This window comes from Grammomys surdaster, unplaced genomic scaffold, assembly GCF_004785775.1.
Source record: "Grammomys surdaster isolate TR1022 unplaced genomic scaffold, NIH_TR_1.0 146, whole genome shotgun sequence".
Taxonomy (NCBI): domain Eukaryota; kingdom Metazoa; phylum Chordata; class Mammalia; order Rodentia; family Muridae; genus Grammomys; species Grammomys surdaster.
In genome coordinates, this window is record NW_021604604.1 from 1,917,223 (window position 1) to 1,942,636 (window position 25,414).

Genomic DNA, 25,414 nt, shown 5'->3' on the forward strand with positions numbered 1-25,414 from the left:
CTGGCACCTCAGTGTTTAAGAAGCCTGCTGGGAGCACTGTGCTACTGTGAACATAAGCCATTCATCAGTTACCCTCTTGTGCTGCATGCAACCTCTTTAGACAGCCAGATCTCCCATATCCTTCTCCAGTGTCTCACCTCATCTGCACTGGGTTCCATATCCACCACACCTGCCTGCCCTGCAACCAATCTGTAAGCTTCTACCGGGATCTGCCCTGACTGCCATCACCCACATGTCCCTCTGGCACTACCATCTAACCTTTCTGCCCAGACAGATCTTCCACATCCATCTCCAGGGTCTAGCCTTGCCCGTTCCCACAGTTACCTCTTCTGCTCTAATCTGCTCTGTCCATATGATATTTGTAACTAACGAAAGAAGTCCACATGCCCAGATCTCAATGAAAAATAAAGTATGAAAGAGCAAGCCTGTATCTTCTCTCAAAAACCTGTCAGTCCTGGAAGAATGTTGGCTAATGAGATTTACCTAAAAGAACCCAAGACTCAGAATTTAAAGAACAATGATAAACTTCACCAAATAATTCAAGGAAACAACCCTCAAAGAAACAGCTCAATGAAATTAAGGAGAAAGAACTTAGGGAGGATAAATGCCCAAGTGATGCCCAAAAAGTCCCAGACATGAGGCTGATAGAAATGGTGGAGGCAGTCAAGGACCCCAGAACAGAATTCAACGAGGGGATGGAAACATTGAAGAAGACTCGAGATAAAATGAAGACAGAATGGAAAAACTCAGTAACTCAACTAAAATCCTCGAAGGAAAGCCTTACAAGTAGAATAAATCCAGCAGAAAGTAGATTAGCAGGACTCAAAGACAAAGTAGAGAATCTAGACCTAATAAACAAGGAATGTGAAAGTAAGACAGCAGCAGAAGGGAAATGTGGGACACCAGGAAAAAGCAAACCTTTGAGTTATAGGCACACAGAAGAAGAAGAAGAATCTCGAATCACTGGCATAGATCAGATCTTCAACAAGATCATAGAGGAAAACTTTCCCAAACTAAGCAAAGACATACCTACACAGATAGAAGAAGTAATCACAACACCAAATAGACAAGAGCAGGAAAGAAAATCCCCAGGGCATAGCATAGTCAGGACAACAGTAAATATGCAGAACAAAGAAAGTATATTGAAAGCTTCAAGAGGGAAAAAGCCACAAGTGACATGCACAGGAAAACCCGTTAGAATAACATCTGATTTCTCACTGGAAAATTTGAAAGCCCAAAGAGCCTAGAGCAAGGTATTCCAAGTCCTAAAAGACCACTACAGCCAGTCTAGACTAATAAACCTAACAAAATTGTCTGCCTTAAATAAAGGAGAAAGAAAAACTTCCATGACACTCTCAGCTAAAAAAAAATGTTTATGTGCAACAAACCAAATGAGAAAGTACAGGAAGCATTGTCAGTAGAAAGAGTGGAAAGAAGTACCAAGCTCTAAAACTGTAACAAGGGACTTCGGGAGCACAAACAGCAGCACCAGCAGTCAGGACCACAGCGACCACAGTTAATGCACAGTCCAGTACTGACCTTAAATATCAGTGTCGTCAATTCATGTTTCAGTAATAACTTTAAATGTTAATGTCCTCTATTCTCCAATCAAAAGACACAGACTGACTAGATGGATCAAGAAACAAAAATCCACCTATCTGTTTACAAGAAACATGTTAGTTTTAAAGATGGACTCCACCTTAGAATAAAAGGACAGACAAAAGTGTTCCAAACTAATAGGCCAGGCAGCAAACATTCTAACATCTGATAGACTAGACTTCAAACTAAAACTAAGAAGAAGTAAAAACGGGACACTTTATTCTAATCAAGGGGACAGGTAAATTACTATCCTAAACATATATACACCAAACTCTGGTACAGTCAATTTTATTAAAAAAAAATACTCTTGGATTTAAAGACAAAGACTAACATCCTTCTATTAATAGTAGGTGATTTTAATATCCCACTTTCTCTAATAGACAGGTCATATGGACAACAAAATTAATAAAAGCATAAAGATTAATTGGCATCATACATCAAGTGGATTTAATGGATCTACAGAATATTCCACCCAAACACCAAAGAAGACACAGTTTACCCAGGAGCACATGGAAGCTTTTCTAAAATAGATCACATGCTAGGTAGGATACAGAACAAACTTTTAGAAATTTTAAAAAAAGAAAGGAAAAAGGAAGAACTATTGTATACAATCTGACCACAGTGCAATAAAACTTAAAATTGACAGCAAACAAATCTCTAGTAAATACACAAACTCATGGATATTAAACAACTTACTATTGAATAAAGAAAGAAATAAGACATTTCCTGGAACTTAATGAAAGATGAAAACATAGCATAACAAAACCTCTGGGACTCACTGAGAGTAACATAGTGTGGAAATGTATATCTCTAATTGGCTACATTAAAAGATCTAGGAGAGCACACGTAAGTATGCTTTTCTATGAAGCAACTCAAAAACTTGGAAAGTCAAGAGCAAACCAAATCCAAATCTAATCAATGGGAAGAAATAATGAAAATCAGCTCAGAAACCAATGAAATACAAACAAGGAAAATAATACAAAGGCTCAACAAAAAGCTAGTTCTCTGAGAAGATAAATGGGATTGACAAACTCTTGGCTCAACTAACCAAAAGAAAGAGAGGCCCAAATTAATGGTATCAGGAATGAATAAGGGAGGACCAAAGAAATTGAGATTATTATAAGAGAATATTTAAAAAACCTGTACTCCATTAACTGGAAAACTTGAAAAAAAAAATGATAAGTTTCTAGATCCAGCCAAACCACCAAAATTAAACCAAGAAGTAAACAACCCAAACAGGCACATTACTAATGAGGAGATTGAAATAGTAATAAACAGCCTTCAAGCTACAGAAAAGTTCCAGACCTGATAGATTCAGAGCAGAATTCTACCAGATTTTCAAAGAAGATCTGCAGCCAATCTATTGAAGAAGAGAAGAAAGGAAAGGGGAGTAAGAGGGGGAGGAGGAGGAGGAAGAGGAAGAACAAGAAGAAATGAAAAAGAATAAAAGGAGAACTCCCAAAACCCTTCTGTGAAGCTTATATTGCTGTCATACCTAAGCCTGGTAGACACAACAGAAAAACAAAACCACAGGCCCATATCCCTGGTGACTATAGACTAAACAATGCTCAGTAAAGTACCTTGCAAACAGAATGCAGACACGCATCACAAAGAGTATACACTACAATCACGTTGGCTTTATTCCTGAAATGTAGGGATGGTCATTACAAATCAAGTCAGTAAGTGTCATAATCTACGTAAATGGACTTAAAGAGAGAAAAAAAAATCACATGCTTATCTCAGTAGACAAAGAAAAAAGCCCTTGACAGAATCTAGCATGCCCTCATGATAAAAGTCCTAGAGAATGTAGGAGATGGGACCTTTACAAAGCTGTGGGGTCTTCAGAGAACAGACACTTCAGTCATTGTCAGTAGAAGAGAAAACAGGAAAACGTGGGAATGTTATGAGTGGGTAGGGAAATGTCAGGGGGTTAAGTTCTCTTTGTGTTGCTCTTTTCTCAGTGTGAAAGCCAAAGGGGGTCATTTGCTACCAGTGAGAATGAAGGAGGATGACAGCCATTTAGGGTGAGATTCTGTAATGTACCTTTGACTAAAAGCACCAACATCAGCGGCACAATGACAACAATTAGCTGACATTTCAATAGCTTCAATTATCAATGTCTCACTCACTTTTCAGTAATAACTTTAAATATGAATGTCCACAATTTTCCAGCCAAAAGGCACAGACTGGTCTCTGAAGGGTAGTGATCTTGGCCTTAAGTGAGATACCAGCTTAGCTGGTGTTTCTGTTCACCTGTGTTCGTCTGGAAAGGCCTGGTGAAGGCCTGCATTGGGCAGTGCTGGTTTTTCCTGGGTCAATCAGATGATACTGAAATGTTTTGAAGTATCAGAGGTAAGGAAGTACATTGAAGCTGCTCTTAGAGAAGCCTGAATACTTGGTTGGAGAGGCACAAGGTAAGAATTAAGTCTTAGGGTAGGTACAAAAGGAAATAAGGTGCTGAGTAAGTTTTTGATTTTAACGTGTAATGGATTTTTAGTGTTTGTCAGGCAAAGGCTGAAGCTCAGAGGTCAAGGGACCTCAAAAATTGAAAATCGTGGAAGGATTATGATCTCTGTGGATATGGAATCTGGGTTTAGAAGTCAGGCCCTTTCTGCTGTTTTCCTGTATTTGTTGCATTGAACCATATGGGAAGGCTTGGTCTTTTTCCTTGCTGAGAGTTCTGTTTCTCATTGTTTCTCCTCTTTGCTCTTTGTGTGGTGTGGGGTTTCCTTGGTGTCTTTTTCATGCCTTCTATGAAATTTTTAGTTTTAATTATTGTGCCAACAATATTTAAGAATTGTTTTTTGCTGATTAATTTTCTACAGTGTAATTATTTTCATAGCTTTAGTTTTGGGGGTGGGTTGGATGGAAGGGTGGTTCAGAGGCTGAGCGCTCTGCTACATAAGCGTAAGGACTGGAAATCGGATCCCAGACCCACTTAACAAGCTGGGAGTGGTTCCGCATATACCTTTAACTCCATCAGTGAGTGAGTCACTCAGGATTGCTAGGGCTTGCCGACTGCCAGCCTAACCTAGCCAAACACTACACACAGATGTAAGGCAGAGAATGGTAGAAGATACCAGGCACCCTCTGGTCTCCCCACACCTGCATGTACATACATGCATGTATCATGTATGCACACGTGAACACATGTTTTTTGGTTTGGGTGATTATAATACATCTAACTCTAAAAGCAAATATACATCCTCACATTAAGTTCCTACTTATACTCAGGTATTATGTTAGTGCATTTTTTTTTCTAAATGAAGTATGTTGTGTTCTGCAGTTAAGTGTTAACATGTCTTTGCACTTTAGGTGTCAAAAAACAAAGATGGAAAAGAACAAGATGAACCTGTGTCACCGTCTGAAGATGAGCCGTTCTCCTGGCCAGGTCCCAAAACAGTCATGCTGAAGAGAACATCTCAAGGGTTCGGTTTTACATTGCGACACTTCATTGTTTATCCCCCAGAGTCTGCAATCCAGTTTTCATATAAGGTGAGAGAATTCTCATCTCTTCTGGGCCTCTTCTCCTTAGCTTCCAGCTTCCCTTTTTCTTCTTTCCTATCTTAAAATAAGTGTTACATTTGTATTTTAAATCATTTTTATGTAGTTTCAAAAATCTTTAATTTCTGAAATATACCAATGTCTGTTTTTCAGTGACTGTAGGCTTCATTCTCTTTGTGATGTGTAACTTTACCTACTATTTTAGAAAGATTCTGTATTCTCTGAGCAGACTATGGAAATTGTTGGTTAAAATATGCTGCTATGCCCGGCAGTGGTGGCACACGCCTTTAATCTCAGCACTTGGGAGGCAGAGGCAGGTGGATTTCTGAGTTCGAGGCCAGCCTGGTCTACAGTATGAGTTCCAGGATAGCCAGGGCTACACAGAGAAACCCTGTCTCGAAAAACAAAAAAACAAAACAAATAAAATATTCTGCTGGTTACAGAAAATTAGTAAGAATAGAAATTTTCTAACTTTTCACATATATCATAGGATGGTAAGGCAGAATTTTAAAATATGGCTTGTAGGGGTGATATTTAGAAAACTGTGCCAGGTGGTCCTACTTGTTCTCAGGCAGCCGCTATTTTCCCCGCTGCTCCACCTCTGGACCACGGCTCTGGCTATCTAGAAACACCGGACCTGGCACCCACGAGACACCAGTGTGGGGGATGGCTCTGCCAGTTCACCACACTGTCCACATGTGCGGCTGAACCCAGACCATTCCCGCTATGCCCGATTTACCGGGTAGAATGAAGGCTCTTAATGCTTAAAGATTATCCAGTGGATTTATATATTTGGAACTGCTCAACTAACAAGATGCCCACACAATTAGAATTATTACCCAGAATCTAACCTTTTGATAAGTTGCTACCCAAGACTGCTCTCAAACCATCCACAGTTCTCCATGGCTGCTAGTCTCCTTCCTCTGCTTCTGTCCTCTGACTCCTCACTCATGCCTTTCATACAGCCCAACGACCGAGCTTTATGGCTGATCTGAGTGTGAATATACTTCAGTATCGAGCATGCCTGTCTGAAAAGGGGCGGTGTGTGATGATTTTGCTGCAGTTGACATGTAACCACTGCTCTTTAGCACAACTCTGAGTGGGAGCACACTCTGTCCACAGCAATGACAGGCAGCAAGTGCTATTAACCACATGCAGCAGACATGAAAACTGAGTTAGGCCCTTTACTGAGTAAGCAGAGTGGATCTGGGATTTGAACTTGGCTAATGTATAGATTAAAGATATGTAATGATAATGTCCAATTGTATCTACAGACTACCCTCGAATCCTTCAACTTTTTAGGTTTTGAGATGTAGTTTCACTGTGGGTAGCTTGGGCTGGCCTTAAACTCACAGAGATCTGCCTGCCTTTTGTCTGCAGAGGGCTGGAATTAAAGGTATGGCACCATGCCCAGCCCTCCCTTCATTTTCCCTAAATGCCTCTTTCCAGGAAAATTTATTGTAGGATAACCTTTAAAGGCACTGAATATTTTGTAAAGGTTATGAATAGTTACTACCATTGGAATTAAAATTTACCAGTCAGGTTTGCTAAAACATCTGTACAGCTACTGTCTAACTATTTCAAGAATCTATTGATTGTAAAAGCTCAGATAATATTACGTAGTTGATAGATATACATTAGAACTGTGCAATTTTTGTCAGTTTAGTTTAGATCACAAAGAGCATGTAGATAATACGATATCTGTAAAGTAATTTACTAGGACTGGAGAGAGGGCTCAGCACTTGCACTGAGTGCTCTTCCAGAGGTCCTGAGTTCAATTCCCAGGAACTACATGATGGCTCACATCCATCTGTAATGGGATCCTATGCCTTCTTTTGGTGTGTCTGAAGATGGCCACAGTGTATTCATATAAATAAAAAAATAATAAATTTACTCAATACAGGTTAATATATATATACATACCTATATTAGAAAGCATTTGTGGAGTTTGCAGAGTGTGAGTCCAGTCCCTGTAGTCTCTGGCCCTGGCTCTCAATAGCTTTTGTGACCTTGAGCAAGTCACTAGTCACACAATAGCAGTGTCTTGCTCTCAGGAAACATTTGGAATGGGACCTGAGGATGGAAATAGTCAGTATAGCCATGTAATACTGTGGCTTGGTGCAGCTATTCATGCAATTAGGTTTCGGTCTTTATATGCTTTCCATGGGAAAAATATATGAGTGTTTTTTACTTTAATTGTGAAGTTTTATTAATTCACTCAAAGACTGTGTGCGTGTGTGTGTGTGTGTGTGTGTGTGTGTGTGTGTGTGTCTGTGTGTCTGTGTAGTAGATCTCGGGCCTTACACATGACACTTACTAGGTTAGACCTCCACTGCTGAGCTATACCCCCAGCCTCCAAAGAATTTAAAACCATTTTTAGTGTTCTATAGTTTTTAGAAAGTGTATGATTGATAGCAACAATGTATCTATTATGTCACTTAGCTGGCAACCGATTAGTCTCAGAACCGAGCTTATAACCAGAAGAAGAAAAACAACATTTGGGCAGCCAAAATAAAGGTCAAGAGTTATGTAATAAATTACTAGCCTTCAGCCAAAGCTCCGTTTTCATTTCTGCAGTGCATGGTAGCTTTGATTCAATCAAGGCTCAGCAAATACTCGCCTTGATGTGTTTTCATACTAGTTTTTTTTTTTTTTTAAAGTCACTTTCCTAATTTCTCAGTTAGACATAGGCAGCATGGAAGAAGGACCTAAAGACACCAAACAGATGGAATTCCACACTGAGTACAAGGACTTAGTTCTTTGACCTGTCATAGCCTATAACAGCTCTTTGATAGTCATTGCAGTACAGTAACTAGTGAACCAACTGCTTGTTTGCTGCCTCCATCTAAATGCACAGTTAGGAACCCCATACTCGCATAGCATTTCAGAATAATACTGCTGGTTTCCTTCTGCACTGGCTTCACTCACGGCTTTCTTGTAGAAGTTCCACCCTTCTGACAACGGTGCTGCTAGTAAGATTCTAGTTGCTATTTAATCTATACCAATAATTTGTTTATGCTCAGCTAAGAGTTGACTGTTGGTGCTCCAATGTGTCTTGTTTATTTTGCAGGATGAAGAGAATGGAAACAGAGGAGGTAAGCCATTAAACCACTACCTTTTCTCTAAATGTTCCTGTGCAGGTTCAAGTGTAGAGCAGTTTTTAGGTGTTCAAATCTCAGGGGTTAAATATCCCTTGTCATCGATTCAGAGCTTGGTGAATTCCATCACTTGATTGCAATGAAGACTAATACTTTCCTTATTTATGCACTCTACTTCTAAAGACACTAAGATTTTTATGTCAGTAACTCTAAACCTTGCTGCCCTTTCAGTGAAGGAGCATGTTGTATCAAGGTGGCTTTGGTTCTTCTTATTTCTAATCTCACTATTAACTTAAATACGATTAAGGAAGATCATGAGGTGTTCAGGCTGAGAAGGGATTATTCTTTAATTCTGATTTGGTTTTCTTTTTAATTTTCAACCAACTTTAATGAGTTGAAGTTTACATTATAATAAAATAAATTCATAAAAACGTTTATTTCTGATGTTGGAGAGATGGATGGCCCACCAGTTAAAAGTAGTTATTGCTCTTCTGGAAAACCTGATTTTGCTTCCCAGGACCCACATCCAGTGGCTAAGAACTGTGCATGTGCATATTTCCAACTCCAGGGGGTTTGGTGCTTTCTTCTAAAAAGTATACATACCTGTGATACAGTGAACACAACTAAGTTGCCATTGATAGGCTATTAGTAGATTAGCTACAGTGTTTCACATCTCTGGTTTTCCACTAGTCCTGTTGGGTTTTGTTGAGGTTTGTTGTTGTTGTTACTGTTATCTTAACTATGCTACTTTGCATTCAGTTAGGATACTTCCTTAAAACCCCATCTTCAGCCCAGGAGTGGTGGTGCATGGGAGGCAGAGGCAGGCGGATTTCTGAGTTCGAAGCCAGCCTGGTCTACAGAGTGAGTTCCAGGACAGCCAGGGTATACAGAGAAACCCTGTCTCCAAAAACAAACAAACAAAAAAACAAGCCCATCTTCATCTCTCCTCTTTGTTCTTTTTGTGTCTTGTGACCTCAGCATTGTTCAGAATCTTCCAGTTTTTTATCCTGTAGGGCATCCATCCATGTGGTTTTATCTGATGTTTCCTCACCACTAATTCAAGTTTAATGCACCTTTACCAATAATATCACATTTAAAGTCATTGTAACATTGTGTAACATCTAGTAAATTGTATAGCCTGCGAATCTTCCATTCTCATCGAGATATGATATTTAAAAAATAAGCATTCCATCATTTTGGAAAGCTCCTGTGTATTCTTTTAGAACTCATTTGGTTCTGGACAATTACTTACAGGCTTGTTGTCAATACAGAATTTTGCATTTTCTGGAATTTCTTATCAAGCAAAACAATACAGAATATTCTTTTTGTGTCTTTTGCCTGATTTTTTTTTTTAAAAAAATGTATTTATAGGTACCAACAGTACAATATTTTTTTTTCTGAGTAATTTCATTTGTATCTATTCCATGGATAGTCCATGTAGCCTCAGTGGTGGAGGGGTGCGGGGGTGGGTGTCCTTAGAATTGTCATGTTTTCAGTTGATTTAAGAAGGAAATAATTTCAGCACTGTCCAAGATATTCTGAGGGTGTAGGTCAGATAACACAGATCATAGGTGTCACTTGTGCAAGATGGGCCACTCCTGTCACCATCTGGTCCCCACCAGGGTTTAGGATGGATTCCAAATGCTCCTGGTGTGATAGAAGCAGAGGCAGTTGACAGGAAAAGCACCAGCCTGAGGAAAGGGCATCTGAGTTCTCTGTCTTCTTCCCATCATTCCCTAGGCCAAAGTGCTGAGGAAGATGCTGAGTACACGCCCCAAGGATGCCATCCATGCCTGTTACAGGGAAAATGCATGCCTAATACATATAGCTACATGTGGATGCTTATGTATCTGTCATAGCTTGTTGAACTAATTGGATGGAGTTATAGGCTTTGAATGAGAAGAATAAATTTAAACCCCTTGCGGGTCCAGGTTTTAGAGAAAGAAACTCAGAGAAAAATAGTAACATGCAGATAAAGGGTAATTTACCCATTCCCAATCTACTTTCTTTCAAGACAGGGGCTTGTCCACATATAGAAGTACTATGTTATGCTATATAGTAAGAAATTAGTTAGTGAACTAAAAGGACCTGAAATAAGATAGGTAGGAATGGGGGAATGGTTTTGGGAAGAATTTGAAGAGGGAGGAATATGACCAAAACATGAAATTCCTGTGTTTTGGTGTAAATGTTTAGGGTAAAAACATTAATTGGATTGCCAGAAGATTAGGTATACATGAGTTTGTGCTGTGGCTTTAACACCATTATCAAAAACAAGCTGAATTTTGCTTTTGAGCTTTCCAGTAGCCAAAGAATCAAGTATCAATAGGAATGTTAGGGCTAAACCCTATCTGTGGAAAAAAAAATACTACCGGGCAGTGGTGGCGCACGCCTTTAATCCCAGCACTTGGGAGGCAGAGGCAGGTAGATTTCTAAGTCCAAGGCCAGCCTGGTCTACAGAGTGAGTTCCAGGACAGCCAGGACTACACAGAGAAACCCTGTCTCGAGAACCCCCCCCCCCCCCCCCAAAAAAAAAGAAAAAAAAAAAGAAAATACCATTTCAGTTTTACTAAAAGCTGAGGCCAGTTTGTCTATATGTACCTGTCCTAGAAAACAAAGAGAATGCAGTCCTCAGTAGCTTCAGCAATGTTGCCTGAAAGGCTATTTTTTTTCAATGAATATACACGCCCAGGATATAATTCCTTAAAGGGTTTCTCCGGCTGTGCCTCAGGCACACTGGAGCGAATGCCTCTGGGCAAGTTGGTTAACTACAGTGATGCTGCTGGTATTTCACAGGTAGGCAAGAGGCTCTGAATGTCCTGTGTGTTGGAGTAACTTAGAAAGTGCAGAAAGTATGGACCTTTTGTCCTGCAGAGGACTGTGGGAAGCTCTGAGAGCACCTGAAGAAGTTGTTCTGTTACACGGGGGACACACACTCAGTTGGGGAGGGGAGATTCAGCAGTAGCTTGCACTTGACATTAATCCAGACCAGACATGAGAGAGTGTTAGGGATCTGTTCACCCTGAGGATGAGGTAATAGCCCTCTCTTGTAGATAAAGCAGCTAAAATAACTCATTCAGATCACATGACTACCGAGTGGACGAGCTGGACATTCAGATCAGTTATGTTTGGTACTCTCTAGGTTCATAGGTTTTTTTTTTTAATCTTATGTCTGTTGACTTTTAAGTATTCTTCCTCATTTCTTCAATTTTGTTTCAAAAGTATTTCCACCTTTAAAAGAATGTTTTAGCATTTAGGACAAATTATTAGGTAAATCTATAGTGTGTTTTGGAATTGACCCTGTGAAGCCCACGTGGAAAAGGTTAGAATCAAAGAAGCTTGTTTCACATTTGTGAACACCTAAGAAGCTTGTTTCACATTTGTGATAAAAAAAAGATTTTTTTTCCACCTTATTAAAGTGAGGGAGTCCTAAATGCTTTCTAGAAGCAGACTTTACTATGACATTCTGAATAGCTGCTTTGCTGTAGACCTAAAGTCCCCTGAACGTGAGGAGTTCCCAAGTGCCCTGCCTGCCTGATTATATTTTTAGTGGGCTGGGCTTGTATGTTTCATAGTGTGGTCACAGGCAGCTCCACAAAGCCCTTTTAGCCTAAGCCTAGTAATATTATTTTAGCTAAGCTAGTTGTCCATTTGATCATGTTTTGTATCAAAACCTTCCTGCTCCTGAACAACTATTTATAGATGAGTTTCTCGAGCACACCCTCATCAGAGACATATTGTGGTTTATTTACTGTTTTAATTCAGTAGCATGTTATGATTTTTATTCTAGTCTTGTTTCCATTCAAAATGTATTTTTGAGTCTGTTGAGACTATGAAACTCTTCCATGTGAGCTTTGTTTAGTGTAATAGAATCCCAGCCTCCAGTGTTGTGGTCAGAATAGAAATGTAGCATCACTGGAGAGAAGATGACTGCCAAACTGTATTATAACGCTGCAGAGACCCTACTGTAATGCCAACATTTGCTAAAGCAATTAAAGTTTTTGACTGATATTTTTCCTTGTGGATATTTAGTGAAATCTCTTTTGGCATGTAATTTTCTAATAACTAAACATCCCCAGCTTTTATATTTGTATTTTTAGTAGTTGGGTTGTTGTTTTTTTTTCCCCCGAGACAGGGTTTCTCTATGTAGCCCTGGCTGTCCTGGAACTCACTCTGAGACCAGGCTGGGCTCAAACTCAGAAATCCACCTGTCTCTGCCTCCCAAGTGCTGGGAGGAAAGGCGTGTGCCACCACTGCCTGCCTATTTTTTGTGTTTTATGAATTTATTTTACGTATTTTAGTTTTCTGTACGGTGATGCAATATAAGAAAAGACCATAAAAAGCTGGATATTTTGGAGAAAGCAGCTGTTTTGGACAGTTGATACCATGTTGACACCCTTTAAAATTCTAGAGTAAACACTCACAATCACGAGCACACAGCTGGCGACTGCTGTTGGTTCCCTCCTTAGTTCCATTGATTTTTCCAGTGTTCTAGCATGTGGCCAGGGGAACCTGGGAGTTGTGTAAACTGTCTCAGTTGTGACCTTTGTGATTCTGTTACTTCTGACTGCACACCTCTGTGTTCCAACAGTGGTAAGACCAGGACAGGCCAGATGCAGGAAGGGTTCTCTGACACTAGCTGCGCTAGAGTGACATAGCGACAGACAGCACTGTAGACTGTGAGCCTCCATAGCCGAAGTGCTTGGACTTAGGGCTGCTGCATCCAGGAAATTTTAGTGAGACTCCGTGTTCATGAGCTTACCTCTATATGAGGTCCAGCCTTCACCATGCTTTCTTTCTGCCTTCTCTCTCTTGGTGCTTCTAAATTCACCAGAAAGGAGTTAAGTTGGACCAGTGCAGATGTATCTTAGTCACTGTGTTTAGAGAATGAGTGTGCTTCAGTGAAATGCATTTTTAGTAATTAAAAAATGTTTACAAAGCTGAGAAAATTGAATCTACTTATGGTTTATTTCCATTAATTTCTGAAAATCACATTCTTGCAATTTTATTGCAAGTAGTTTTTCTGGGCAGGTCAGTAATAGCCAGATATTTGGTGGTAGAGGGTCAGGAGCATATTTACACTGCTTTTCAAATGCAGCTATTCTGACTGGGCTCTGTGGAGCCCTTAGCTGAATCCTGTAAGATGTGTAGTAAACTGGATTGTTTTTAATTAGTTTAACCAGATAGGTATTAATTAATTGCATATTTTCTGTTAATTTTTGGTGCTGCTTAGTGGAACAACCATAGGTGTCTTAGTCTTGAACATATTTTAGGAAGTAGAGATAGTAGGTCATGATTGGTGGTGACAACACCGTTTGGGGCTTAGGTCCTTACTCCTCAGCACAGCTTTCCAGGGATACAGTTATTGTCTCTAGTTTCAGGTGATGTAGTTGGAACATGGCATTTAAGTAATTAACTAGCAAGAGGTAGTATTGCCAGATTCTGGCCGTAGCTATGGCATCTCAGAGCTTAACTCATGGAATCCACTCTTGAAAGTTTGAAGAAAGAGGGTATATTCTCTTGAATTTTTACACTATTAATGGGTTGTTCATTGAGCTTCAGGTGCAGTTTTGGCTTGTGCAGAGTGGCATAAATGTGTTCTTTTATTTTCATTGTCCTTACAGTCCAGCATGTTACTGGTTTATTTGCTGAGCCTCTGCTTAAGAGCAAGGAATATTTACTGCCTTAATGTCTAAATTTGCTTTTCGTTTGGTTATATTTTTGAAATCTGAATTCCGTTTGTCATTTAACTTTCTATGGCTGAAGTATTTCATGTGTGTATCTACACACACACACACCTATACACACCTGTTTGCTTATCCATTAAGCCATTAATGGACATTTGAACTGTTTATTTCTTATGGCTGATATGGTTGGGATTCTATGAATGTATATGTACAGATATTTGAGTCTGTGTTTCAGTTGGCTGGGATGAAGACTTAGTGCTGGGCCACACTGTTTTCTCCAGTGCAATGCGGGAGGGCCTTCATGTCTCTGTATTCTCCCCAATAAGTATTACTCTCTGTTTTTGTATTAGAGCCTACCTAATGGGTGCCAAGTGGCATCTCATTGTGGTTTTGTTGTGCATTTCTTTAACTGATTGATGCTTCTAGACATCCTTTAGTGTGCTTATTGGCCACTTGCGTAACTTACTTGGAGAAATAACTGTTAATGTCCATTGTCCATTTTTCGATTTATTTTAAAATTATTCTTTTGTTATTGTATATAGAAGGGTGTTTTGCCTGCATGTAAGTCTGTGTACCGTGTTTGTGCCTGGTACTTGAGGAAGTCAGAACAGGGTGGAACTGCAGTTACAGATGGCTGTGAGCCTCCATGTGAGTACTTGGAAACAAACCCATGTTCTTTGGAGAAGCAGCCAGTGCTCTTAACCACTGAGCCATCTCTCTGTCCTTGCTGCCTATTTTTAAAATGAGGTTTGTGTTTTGTTCTTCGGTGGTAGTAGTTCTTTATGTGTGATTTTTACACTCTCAGTGCATGGTTTCCAGTTCCTCCTTCTCATTTTGTAGGCTCTTCCCATGTTTGAGATTTTTCTTGTTTTTTCCTCCTTTTTTGCAGGAGGGGTTAAAACCAGAAAGTTCGATTCTCTTCCTGGCCATGCTGTCATCACTTCAGTCTTCTGATGGTGTAGCTGGTGAACAAATGGTTTGAGTAGTATTGAGTTTATCTACTTCTTACTACCCATGGTTTTCTTAAAGGCATTTTCGTGAGTTTTAAAAAAGCTAAGTGTAAAAGAGTATACACCATCTGATTCTACTAATACAGACTTGTAGGAAAGACAGTTTGAGTTGACTGGGAAGGAAACAAAGACTGTTTTCAGTGCTGCTTATGGAAACCATAGTTTTGCATTTGGCAAGTCCCCTAGATGGAGCAGTGTCCTCAGCCAGAGGGAACACTATATTCAGGTTATGCCGATACTTATCTAGGAATATACATTTGTTAAGCTAATTGAACCTTGCACTTAAAGTATTTTATCTTAGTTGTAAGTTACAGTTATATCTCAATAGATGATGTGAAGAATATGAAGAATATTCGATTAGTTCACTCCACTGGTTTTCTTTCTTTCTTTTTTTTTTTTTTGGTTTTTGGTTTTTGGTTTTTCGAGACAGGGTTTCTTTGTGCAGCCCTGGCTGTCCTGGAACTCACTCTGTAGACCAGGCTGGCCTCAAACTCAGAAATCCACCTATCTCTGCCTCCCAAGTGCTGGGATTAAAGGCGTGCGCCACCACCGCCCGGCTACTCCACTGTTTATAGACAGTAGTGTTGGACTGTTTTGGACAACACATCTGTGAACCTTCTTTTACCTGCGTTGAATCCAAAGGCAATGCTTATGTAGGAGTGTTGCTCCTGAGTCATGGCACACACAGGGTACTGCTGGTTCCCAGTGCAGTTGTGCTTACACGCTAGCAGACACAAGCATTCTGTTGTACCGGCTTACACACTGGCAGACACAAGCACTCTGTTGTCCCGGCTTACACACTAGCAGACACAAGCATCCAGTAGCTCTGCTTCGTGTTAATCTGTTTTCAAATTTTGGTCACTGTAGTTGGTGTGGGCAGTAGTTTGGGTTATAGTTTTAATTTATATTTTCCACAAGACAGAGTTGATTACGAGTCCATTTTAATTGTATACTCGTAGGCATATTTGAGTATTCCTAATGGAGAGTTTGGTGGCCAGAGAAGTATAGTGGGTGCCCATTGACCTTGCCTTCAAATTCTTACTCTGATAAGGTTCTTACTTTAATACAGTCTGAGTGAGTGATACTTTGTTGTTAACACTTTGAATTCTCTCTAAGAATTTTGCTGTGCTCTTTGTCCATGAAGGTGCCGCACTGTGCATCGTGAAGATGAGTTTTTGATTTATCAGTCACAGCCAAAGCTGCTGTTGGCCCATCATCATTATTTGGGCCTGTGGTTTGAAACCAAGATGAGTTTTTTTGTTGTGATATTCATTTTGGTTTCCATGGTTCTTAGTGTAAAATCTATGCCTTTCCAGTTACTGTGTAGCAGAAACCGGCTCTCTTGTGGTGTCTCTCGAGTTGGTCCCTACTAAAACTTTGCTCTGTCCTAGAGTTGGCTTGTGGAAGCTATGTAATGCTTTCCAAACCAAGAATGATTTTTTATATTTTTACAGTTGCTCATTTGTATTGTTGTTTGTTTTTTCAGACAAGGTTTCTCTGTGTATCCCTGATTATCCTGGCACCCACTATGTAGACTAGGCTGGCCTCAAACTCCAGAGATCTGCCTGCCTCTGCCTCCTGAGTGCTGGGATTAAAGACCGACACCATGCCCAGCCCATCGGTCACTTTATTTGTCAACACACAACACTGCTTTTGATTGCTGTGCTTTGCCAGGTGGTTCTTCTGTAGTGTATTCTTCATTTGCTCAAGATGCCTTACCTGGACTGAGGTATAACAGTGCTTTGTCACGAATCTAGCATGCGTGAGGCTCCAGATTAAACCCACGAAAAGAAAAGGAAAAAGAAAATCCTGACAATTTTTGTTCATTATGCAGAATCATAAAAGCTTTAGAATTGGGTTTTTAGTTGCCAGAATTTTTATTGTGTATGTGTTACAAAATTTAAATGTTGAAAAATGTTTAAAAGTACTTGCTTTCAGGGTGCAGAGGCAGAGACAGGTGTCGCCGAATTACAGTCTCTTGACAGTAAGGGATCAGTATCTGCTCAGGATTCTCAATGCCACTTTCTCAGCACAGAGATTTATTGGCCTATATGGACTGAGCACTGGGAATAAGAGAGAGAGCAGGAGACAGACTATAGGGAACAAAGGAGAAGGGGAAGAGGTATTTGTCCCCAGGTGGGGGTGGGGACAAAGGACTGTCTCTGGATAGAGAGAAGACAGGTGTGACACATATAAATATGGTGGTTTGTAAAGGTAAAAGGGGAAACCCCATGCTAGGATGAGGTGTTTGATTTTAATTGGGCATGTTAATTAGGTGAGCCAAAGGGGGCTTTTGATTGCTGGACTTCAGTACTTTGTTAGCTGGACCTTGGTAGTGAGCCTCAGGAGGAGGAAGTGGCCAAATAAGGGAATAGACCTTGGGGGCTAGCTTCAGGAGTGTAATCTAGTAGTTTTTAGTAAGGAAAAGGGAACTGGGGAGAAGGGCAGGGCCTGCCAGAGCCATTTTGCCGTGCTTGAGATGGCTAGAGTTCCTTCTTGGACTACATAGTGAGTTCCAGGACACCCAGGGATACACAGAGAAACCCTGTCTCAAAAAGCAAAGCATACAAACAGAGAAAAACATTAAAACAAAACAAAAAAAATCCTTGCCTTGTTGAATCTTGTATAGTGTATGTCTCAGATGTGTGGTGTGCATCTATTGGAATAACCCTTTGGTTTTTTTTATTTGTTTGTTTTTGTTTTTTTTTTTAAAAGATTTATTTAATTTATTAATGTGAATACACAGTTGCTGTGATCAGACACACCAGAAGAGGGCATCAGATCCCATTACAGATGGTTGTGAGCCACCATGTGGTTGCTGGGAATTGAACTCAGGACCTCTGGAAGAGCAATCAGTGCCCTTAACCACTGAGCCATCTCTTCAGCCCCCCTTTGGTTTTTTTTTTTGTTCATCTTTTGATGTAGTGAATATATATTGATTGGATTTTTAGATGTCAAACCAGCTTTGTAACTGAACAAAACTTGTTTGTACTGTTGTGCTCATCATCAGCCTGGTTCGGTCTTCTATTTGAAGATTTCCACTTCTCAGCTCAGTGACTGTGTATTGTCATCTGCAGACAGAGCTAAGCGAGAGGGGATGGGTGACTCATGCAGAGAGTTAGCAGGGGAATGATCGTAGTGGATAAATACTGAGTAGGACTGGGGAAGGACAGTGATATGGATCTGGACCTAAGGGAAAACGTGAAGGAAAGATTTGTCAGGAAAAGCCTCACCCTTCAGTCTGGATTCAAGGAAGACTTCCTCAGCTAGGTCATAAAGCGGTGGAGGAGTTGAGGGAGCAGGCTTCTTCAAGAGCAGTGGGGACATACCGTCTTAGCAGGACATGGCACTGGGCTGATTGCTGGCGAGCTGCTATCTGCAGAAGGTTCTCAGAGGGATGTCTGGCACAGTGCCTCCCTGATGCCCATCGGCCTGCTTTGTTGGCCAACCCTGAACACCTTGCTTGTCTTCCCAGCCTTTGGAGACCGGTAGGCTCCTTTACCTTGTCTAGCTTTCCTGTGGTTGTCGTGAGTAGGAGTTGACCATGAAGCCAGCTTTTACTTTACATATTTAGAAACTTTTGCTTATTTATAGCTAACGAAAAATTTGATTTTTATTGTTGTTGTTGTTTAATCTCCTTTAAATTTATTTTTATTTGTAACATGTGTATGAGTGTTTTGCTTGCATGTATGTTTACCACTTTCAGTCTTGGTAGCCTCAGTGGCCAGAATAGGGCATTAGAACAATGGTCCTCAACCTTCCTAATGCTGTGACCCTTTAATACAGTTTCTCGTGTTCTGGTGACCCTAACCATAAAATTATTTTTGTTACCACTTCATAATTGTAACTTTGCTACTGTTATGAATTGTAATGTAAGTATTTGATAGGCAGGATATCTGATATGTGACCCCTATGAAAGGGTCTTTAGACACTCAAAGGGCTCTAGATACACAGGTTGAGAACCACTGCCCTAGAACTAGAGTTACAGATGGCTGTGAGCTGCTATTTAGGTGCTGGGAATCGAACCTCTGTCACACTCTAGAGAACAGCCAGTGCTCTTAATCACTGAGCCATTTCTCCAGCCCCTTGTTTAATCTTTGTTATAAGAGTCTGTTGATGGAGACAGTCTTAAAAGTTTACTTTTTGAGATGAAGAAAGCCATTTCTCCTTCATGCTTTCTATTTGATAAGTAACATATGTCCATTGTTTTAGTAGTTAGGTTGGAAACACTCCTTCTCTCCCTACAGCCTGTATATCATTGTTGTGCTAGGTTGGAGTTCAGGTTTCATTTAATGAAATGCCCTTGTTTTGCCCCCACTTCTGCTTTGTAAATTCTTCACTAATCTTGGAGATAAAACTCTCCTCTTACTTGGCTTCTGCTGTTGCTAGTAAGACATCATAATTTGGTTATTCCTTTGCTGAAGGTAAACACAGACACACGTGCACACGTGCACATACGTGCATGCCGTAAGGCTTTCTCTGTACCTTCCGTGCTCAGCCATTTCCGGACAGTGAGTGTAGCTGGGGGCTCTGGTGTTGAGTGGGCGGAGCTCCTTGAGACTGTGGACAGTGCTTTCTCCTCACGCCTCACTGCTGTCTGTGTATTCCCTGGAGGGCTGCAATTCAATATTTTCATTTCTTAATGACTAGACTTTCATATTTTTGCTTGAAATAAAGAAGTTAATGGAAAAGTGGTAGGCAGTTTCAATGTTTGAAGGATTATTTTGTAGGAAATGTTTCACAGTTAGTGAAAGATTAAAGATATGTTCATTAACAACAGTGTGGAAATCCCTACTCCCAGCAACAAACAGCCTGTTGATCATGTCTGTAGTAAGTTAGGCGAGAATTCTTGCCTCTTGACTTTCCTGTGGCACTAGTGTAAGTTTGCTACTGGTAAATAAGGAAATAAAATACAGAATTGGTTATTAGTAACCAATAACCAAAGTCATATACCTAGTTGCTCAGTATGGACTTCCCCTCCACACTCTCTCTGTGCTCTTTCCTTCCTTCCCTCTCTTCCCTTCTCTCTCTCTCTTTTTGTAGAATCAGGATTTCTTTATGTTGACTTGACTGCTCTTGGACCCCTGGGCTCAAGTGATTCTCCTGCTTCAGCCTCCCAAGTCAGGCACTGAGTACAAATCCACCCATTTAGCTAATCAGTATGTTTTTGAAACAATTTCTATGAATTCTTCCCAGAGCAAAGCTTATGAAGGGTAGGAAATGGCTTATATGGCTGTGTTTTCAGTAGGTAGGTACCCAGTACATAGTAGGGTATGTGCGTATGTGCACAGTGCTTGTTGGGTAAAGGGGAGGACACTGACACCTGTTGTAGTGACCACCATGGTTTGTTCTTAAGTGACTGTTCTGTGTCTCCTCTCTTACTCCCCACAGCCCCTGTAACTCAGGGTTAGTGGTACCTAGTGATTTAAAAACCATGTTTCAAATAACTAAGAAAGTATATATGAAAATAACAAAAATAGGACAGTCTTGGGCTTAAATAGAAATTTAGACACATTTTAAAATAAACTGGTGGTTAAAAGTTTAAAAGAGAATCTCGATACTACTTAAAAACAGTGAATGGTAATCTATAATGAAAGGAATTGAGCTGGATTAAAGCAGATGTCAGAAATCCACTTTTAAAGAGTAGACTTTAAGACTTGAAAACATAATACGTGAAGTTAACTTGGCAGTCAAGAAACTAGATGTGATTTCAAAATCTTTTTAAGTGTTCTAAACACTTTATTATAAAGTATTTTAATATGAAAGATCACTCCAGAGAGAACTAACTGGAGGTCGTTGGCAGAGATAATAAGTAACTGTAAAAGAACTAGAGAGAGATTCACGGTGGGGTTTGAGCAGTCTCCAAAGCATGCTCTCTGCTCTGGCCCGCTCAGCAGTGTTGCCCCAGGCAGCCCTATAATTAGGTGGTTTTAAGCTGGCTTTTCCTAGCTGCTACATAACTCACAACCTGGGTCACAGACACCACCCTGCTGGATAGCCCGATCTCGTTTCTCATTGCTTTCCAACTAGCCTACATAGAAAGTATATGACTCCTAACTTAATCAGAGTTCGTTGTGAGAATTACAGCCCCTGCTTTTGGTGTTTAGCAGATAACTTCTCATCTTTGGCATAAAAACAGAAGAGAAATATTGTAGCTAAGTGTGAGGACATTAAGAAAAACATTTTTTGCTTGTTCATTCACTTAGCAAATATCTGTCCAGTCTGTACCATGAGCCAGACACTAGGCTGATTGCGTGGAAGGAAGCGATGCGGCCTCTAACCTCACTTCCTTCAGAACGTTGAAAAACGTCACCTGATGCAGTGCGCTTCCTCAACCGGTTAATGAAAACAGCCTGCCTGCCAGGGCCCCTTTGCTTCTCGCTCTGTGGCGTTGTCCACGATGTCACCTCACACTAGTGTCTATACCGCCACCTTCCCACTCTCCGGTGAAGTGGAGGGCGAGGATTTTGTTCCTTTAAACTTAAAATAGTTTCTGCTGTACATTTATTAGAATCATACAGACCCACAAATTCACACACAAAACACTGGAAGATGGAAATATAAAATAATGTTTAAAGCACAGAAATAAAAGTATTTACGGTTGTTACAGGATTGTGGCAAAAGAAATCATTTTCCTGCCAGGGAGGGCTCGGTTTGTAGGATGTTTGTTAGACAGTCAATGGGCAGATGAAACACTGGGAAGGCACCGTCTCAGAAGACATCTCTGAGGTGTTTGCGAGGAACCTTTGCCTAGACTTTGGAGAAGAATGGGTGTGGAGGGTGAGTTTTGTGTTATTACTTGTGGGTTACTGGAGCATGGAGAGTCATGCTTAGATTTTCTAGGTTGAGAGATTGAAAAGATGAAAACTCTGTTAACCAAAGAATGCTAGAAGAGAAGCATATGCCTGTCCTCCAGTTGCTTTTCCCATGCTACTAGAGCACCTGCTCTGGAGTTCTTAGGGAGAGGAGGGGCCATTTAGGAATATCAGCCGATTCGCTAGAGTAGGTCCTGGCATAGTGAAACTGTCCAGAAAACATGAAACACGGGGTAAAGGCAGGACCAAGGAAGAAAATAATAATGACTAATAATGGCCAGAGAAGGAAGAATCAGAATAAATAGAAAAAAGTAGGACACCCAGATTTTGTGCTTTGTTAATGAAGAGGTGGTAATTGTAAAGTATCAGTGAAAACTTTTCATTTGGTAGTAGGGATCCATTAGGACAGGGTCCAAAAAGATACTTTGTGACATGTAGCAAACTATTGAAGTTACAGAGCTCAGCAGAGTTTATGGAGGGATGAGGAAAGCAGGTGTGTATTCATGAGTGGGAACATTCCAGCATCAGTGCACGCCCAGGGACAGCAGCGGCATGGAGGAGTGTGTACGCCTGTCCTGGGGATGCTTGTTCATCCAGGAAACCCTGCAACACAAGTGACTGAAGGTCACTGATCAGTGAGTGTGCACAGCCATGGTGAAGACTGCAGTAGGCAGAGACACTACTCAGCTGCACGGAGGGGAGGAAGGGGACCGACTTCAGGGCCATAGCATAGAGTATGCACTTGAGAATGCTAGCTGGGGACGAAGGCCCCAAGAAGGCTATGCTGAATCCTTACTTGAAACAGGAAACAGGGGGAAAAAACCTTCAAAATGAAAACAGGGCATTAAAACAAAACAAAAGCAAAACAAAGCAAAGGAAGCTAGAAGTGCAGGCACATGGGACAGATCCAGTGTGACCTTAGCTGGGGAGAGCAGCTTCAAGTTACCAGAAGTTTGGAAGAGCCACCTTGAGGGAGCAGGAGTTGAAATCCAGCAAGAGCCTTTCCCTAGCATTGTCAGGAGCTCGCTTAACTAGAGAGCAATTCACTGTGTCACTTCGATTCATTCAGCTAAACTAACAGGCTGAGACTGAGGGCAGAGCTGGCCTGCGCTTGCCATTCTCTGTAGTTAGACGGGCAAATTGTGTACTGGGAAAGGAGCTTGAATCCGCTGGTAAGTTTTGTTGAAATGTGGGTACACAGGCAGTCTTAGGAAGATTTCTGAGGGAGGCTGGTAGTCTTGAAGGGACAAGCACACATATGACGGCCTTGACAAGCTGTTGGTAAAGGGGTTAAACAGTGTATAAATTCAGAGATGGAAAGTTGTTCTCTGGGTTGGCAGAGAAATTAGCAACCTCTCAAAGCAAGAACAGCAGGGCTCTGACTCTAGACATATACATCATTTATGAAACTCCTAAAACATAAGGGAAAAAACTAACATTACTGAACTTCAGGTTCTCTGAAAGGCAGTCGTGGACTGTTCATTCAAAGAGAACTAGGGGGAAGAATTTGTTAGGTAACGTGCTCCCAGTGTTTCTGCCTAGCTATAGCTCTGAAACTGATTCATGCCTGACACCTAGTGGTGGTATGCACACACTGCTCTTCTGTTGCCTGCCTTTCTTGAGACAAACCTCAGAAGTGCTTCAGGCTGTTTACTGTTAGCATTTTCCACGGTGACATTTTGAAGTAGACAGCAGGTACTTACTGAGCATCCATTATGCCAGGACCATTCTGTGCGCTTAAGATTTCCATGCAGCATGTTTTCTATAAAACCACAGGATTTTAATATATAACTGAGTAGGTCCACTGTAAACTTAGGGGATTTGAGTCTATAGCCAAGAAGATCGACTATAAACTCACAGATTTTGAACTTGTATATGAGTAGATCCACTGTAAACTCACAGGATTTGAATATATAGCCAAGCACATCCACAGGAATGGTTATCTTGTTTATAAGTTTAACATGAGGCTGTCTTGTGATTTCCACATGTGAGACCTTTCTGAATTTGTCTTACGGCCTTTGGAGCTGTGTCAGTTCTTAGTGTTAGGTAGATATTTAGGAAGATAAAAGATTGGTTTGTGCTCAGCTTCTATGTGAACCTCCATTGTGCAGAGTACTCCATACCCAGTGGAGCATTTTGCTTTTGCCTGCAAGTTAATATTAAAGTTCTTAATCTTTCAGCTGTGCCTGCCAAAGTATTTACAGTATTTATGAATGACCTGACATCTGAGATTTAACTTTAAAAGCTTTATATGGGTGCCAGTGGCTTAAATGAAACGTGATTTTCATGGTTCTTTATTCTCCTGGAGCTTCGTGCTGTTAGTCTCTCTGGTTCTGAGTGTATGAAACATTCCCATGGCAAAAGTTTTTAAAAGTTAAATGTATTTGATTTGAAAAGGTTTAACATAAGTAATTTCAAACATGGTCTACTTTTTATGTTTTTAAACTGATTTACTTTAACTCCATTGCTTGAGGGTCAGGTTGCATAAAGAGAGTATATGTTTGTTTATAGTATATGTAATTGTGATTGAAGCTTGACAGGTCTCATTTGGATCCCATTCAGAGATTATTATAATTTGGGATTAGGAACTCCTAAAGTTGTCAGAGCTACAGATTGGGAGGTAAAACTTGAATGTAGAGCTAGCATTCTGAAATTGAGTGCACTGTCTTAGTTAGGGTTTCCTGCTGTGAACAGACATCATGACCCAGGCAAGTCTTATAAAAGAGAACCTTTAATTGAGGCCGGCTTACAGGTTCTGAGGTTCAGTCCATTATCATTATGGTGTAAAGTATGGCAGCATCCAGGCAGGGATGATGCAGGAGGAGCTGAGAGCTCTACATCTTGTCTAGAAGGGAAAGAGAAGAAGACTGGCTCCCATGTGGCTAAAAGGAGGGTCTCAGAGCCAACCCCACAGTGACATACTTCTCCAACAAGGCCACATCTCCTAATAGTGCCACTCCCTGGGCCAGGCATATTCAAACCATGATACTCGTGTAGACTATAGAGAACAGCTTGATTTAATAATTTACCTCCACCCCCCCTTTGTTGTTTTTGGTCATACCACAAAAGAAGAAAAGGAAAAAAAAGAGGCTAACAATCAGCTATAGTATTTTAATTTTTGATTACATAATATATGCTTTTTGTTTGGTTGGTTTTTGGTTTTGTTTTTGTTTTCTGGACAAGGTTTCTCTGTGCAGCCCCAGCTGCCCTGGAACTAACTATGTAGACCAGGCTGGCCCAGACTCACAGAGATCCATATGCCTCAGCCTCTGAGTGCTGGGATTAAAGGCTTGCTCTACCACCACCCTGCTACACAAATATTTTTGACATTAGGTAGTATGTTCCTCTTAGTGTCTTAAAATAACTTTTATAGCTGAATGTGGTAACGCATGCCTGTAATCTCAGCTCTTGAGAGTCTGAGACAGGAGTCAGCCTGTGGGTGCATTCCTGGGCAGCCTGAACTACACAGTAGAGCCAGTGCCACAGTAAACATGAAGTACAGGGTTTCGTCCCCCGACTTCATTGCCTTCGGCAGGATAACCAACAAGGGGGTGCTAGAACTTGTTGGGAAATTTTTTTTTGAGGAAGCTTTGTTCTGTTTTCCATAATGGTTTCTGTGTTGGTTATTTTTACATCAATTTGACATACACTAGAGTCATTTGTGAAGAAGGACTTGCCCTCCTTTTTTGGTCAATGCATATGAC

The 25,414-nt window shown here is 40.7% G+C and overlaps 1 protein-coding gene across 4 annotated transcripts in view; it reads left to right on the top strand.

Annotated features, from left to right (window-relative positions):
* The window catches only part of Arhgap21 (Rho GTPase activating protein 21), a 125,743-nt gene that overhangs the window by 48,096 nt on the left and 52,233 nt on the right, over positions 1-25,414 (top strand). For all 4 annotated transcript variants that reach the window (XM_028764821.1, XM_028764822.1, XM_028764820.1 and 1 more), the window contains exons 3-4: positions 4,915-5,094; positions 8,174-8,198. In XM_028764821.1, the coding sequence (XP_028620654.1) occupies positions 4,915-5,094; positions 8,174-8,198 (205 nt within the window). The remainder of the gene's footprint in view (positions 1-4,914; positions 5,095-8,173; positions 8,199-25,414) is intronic.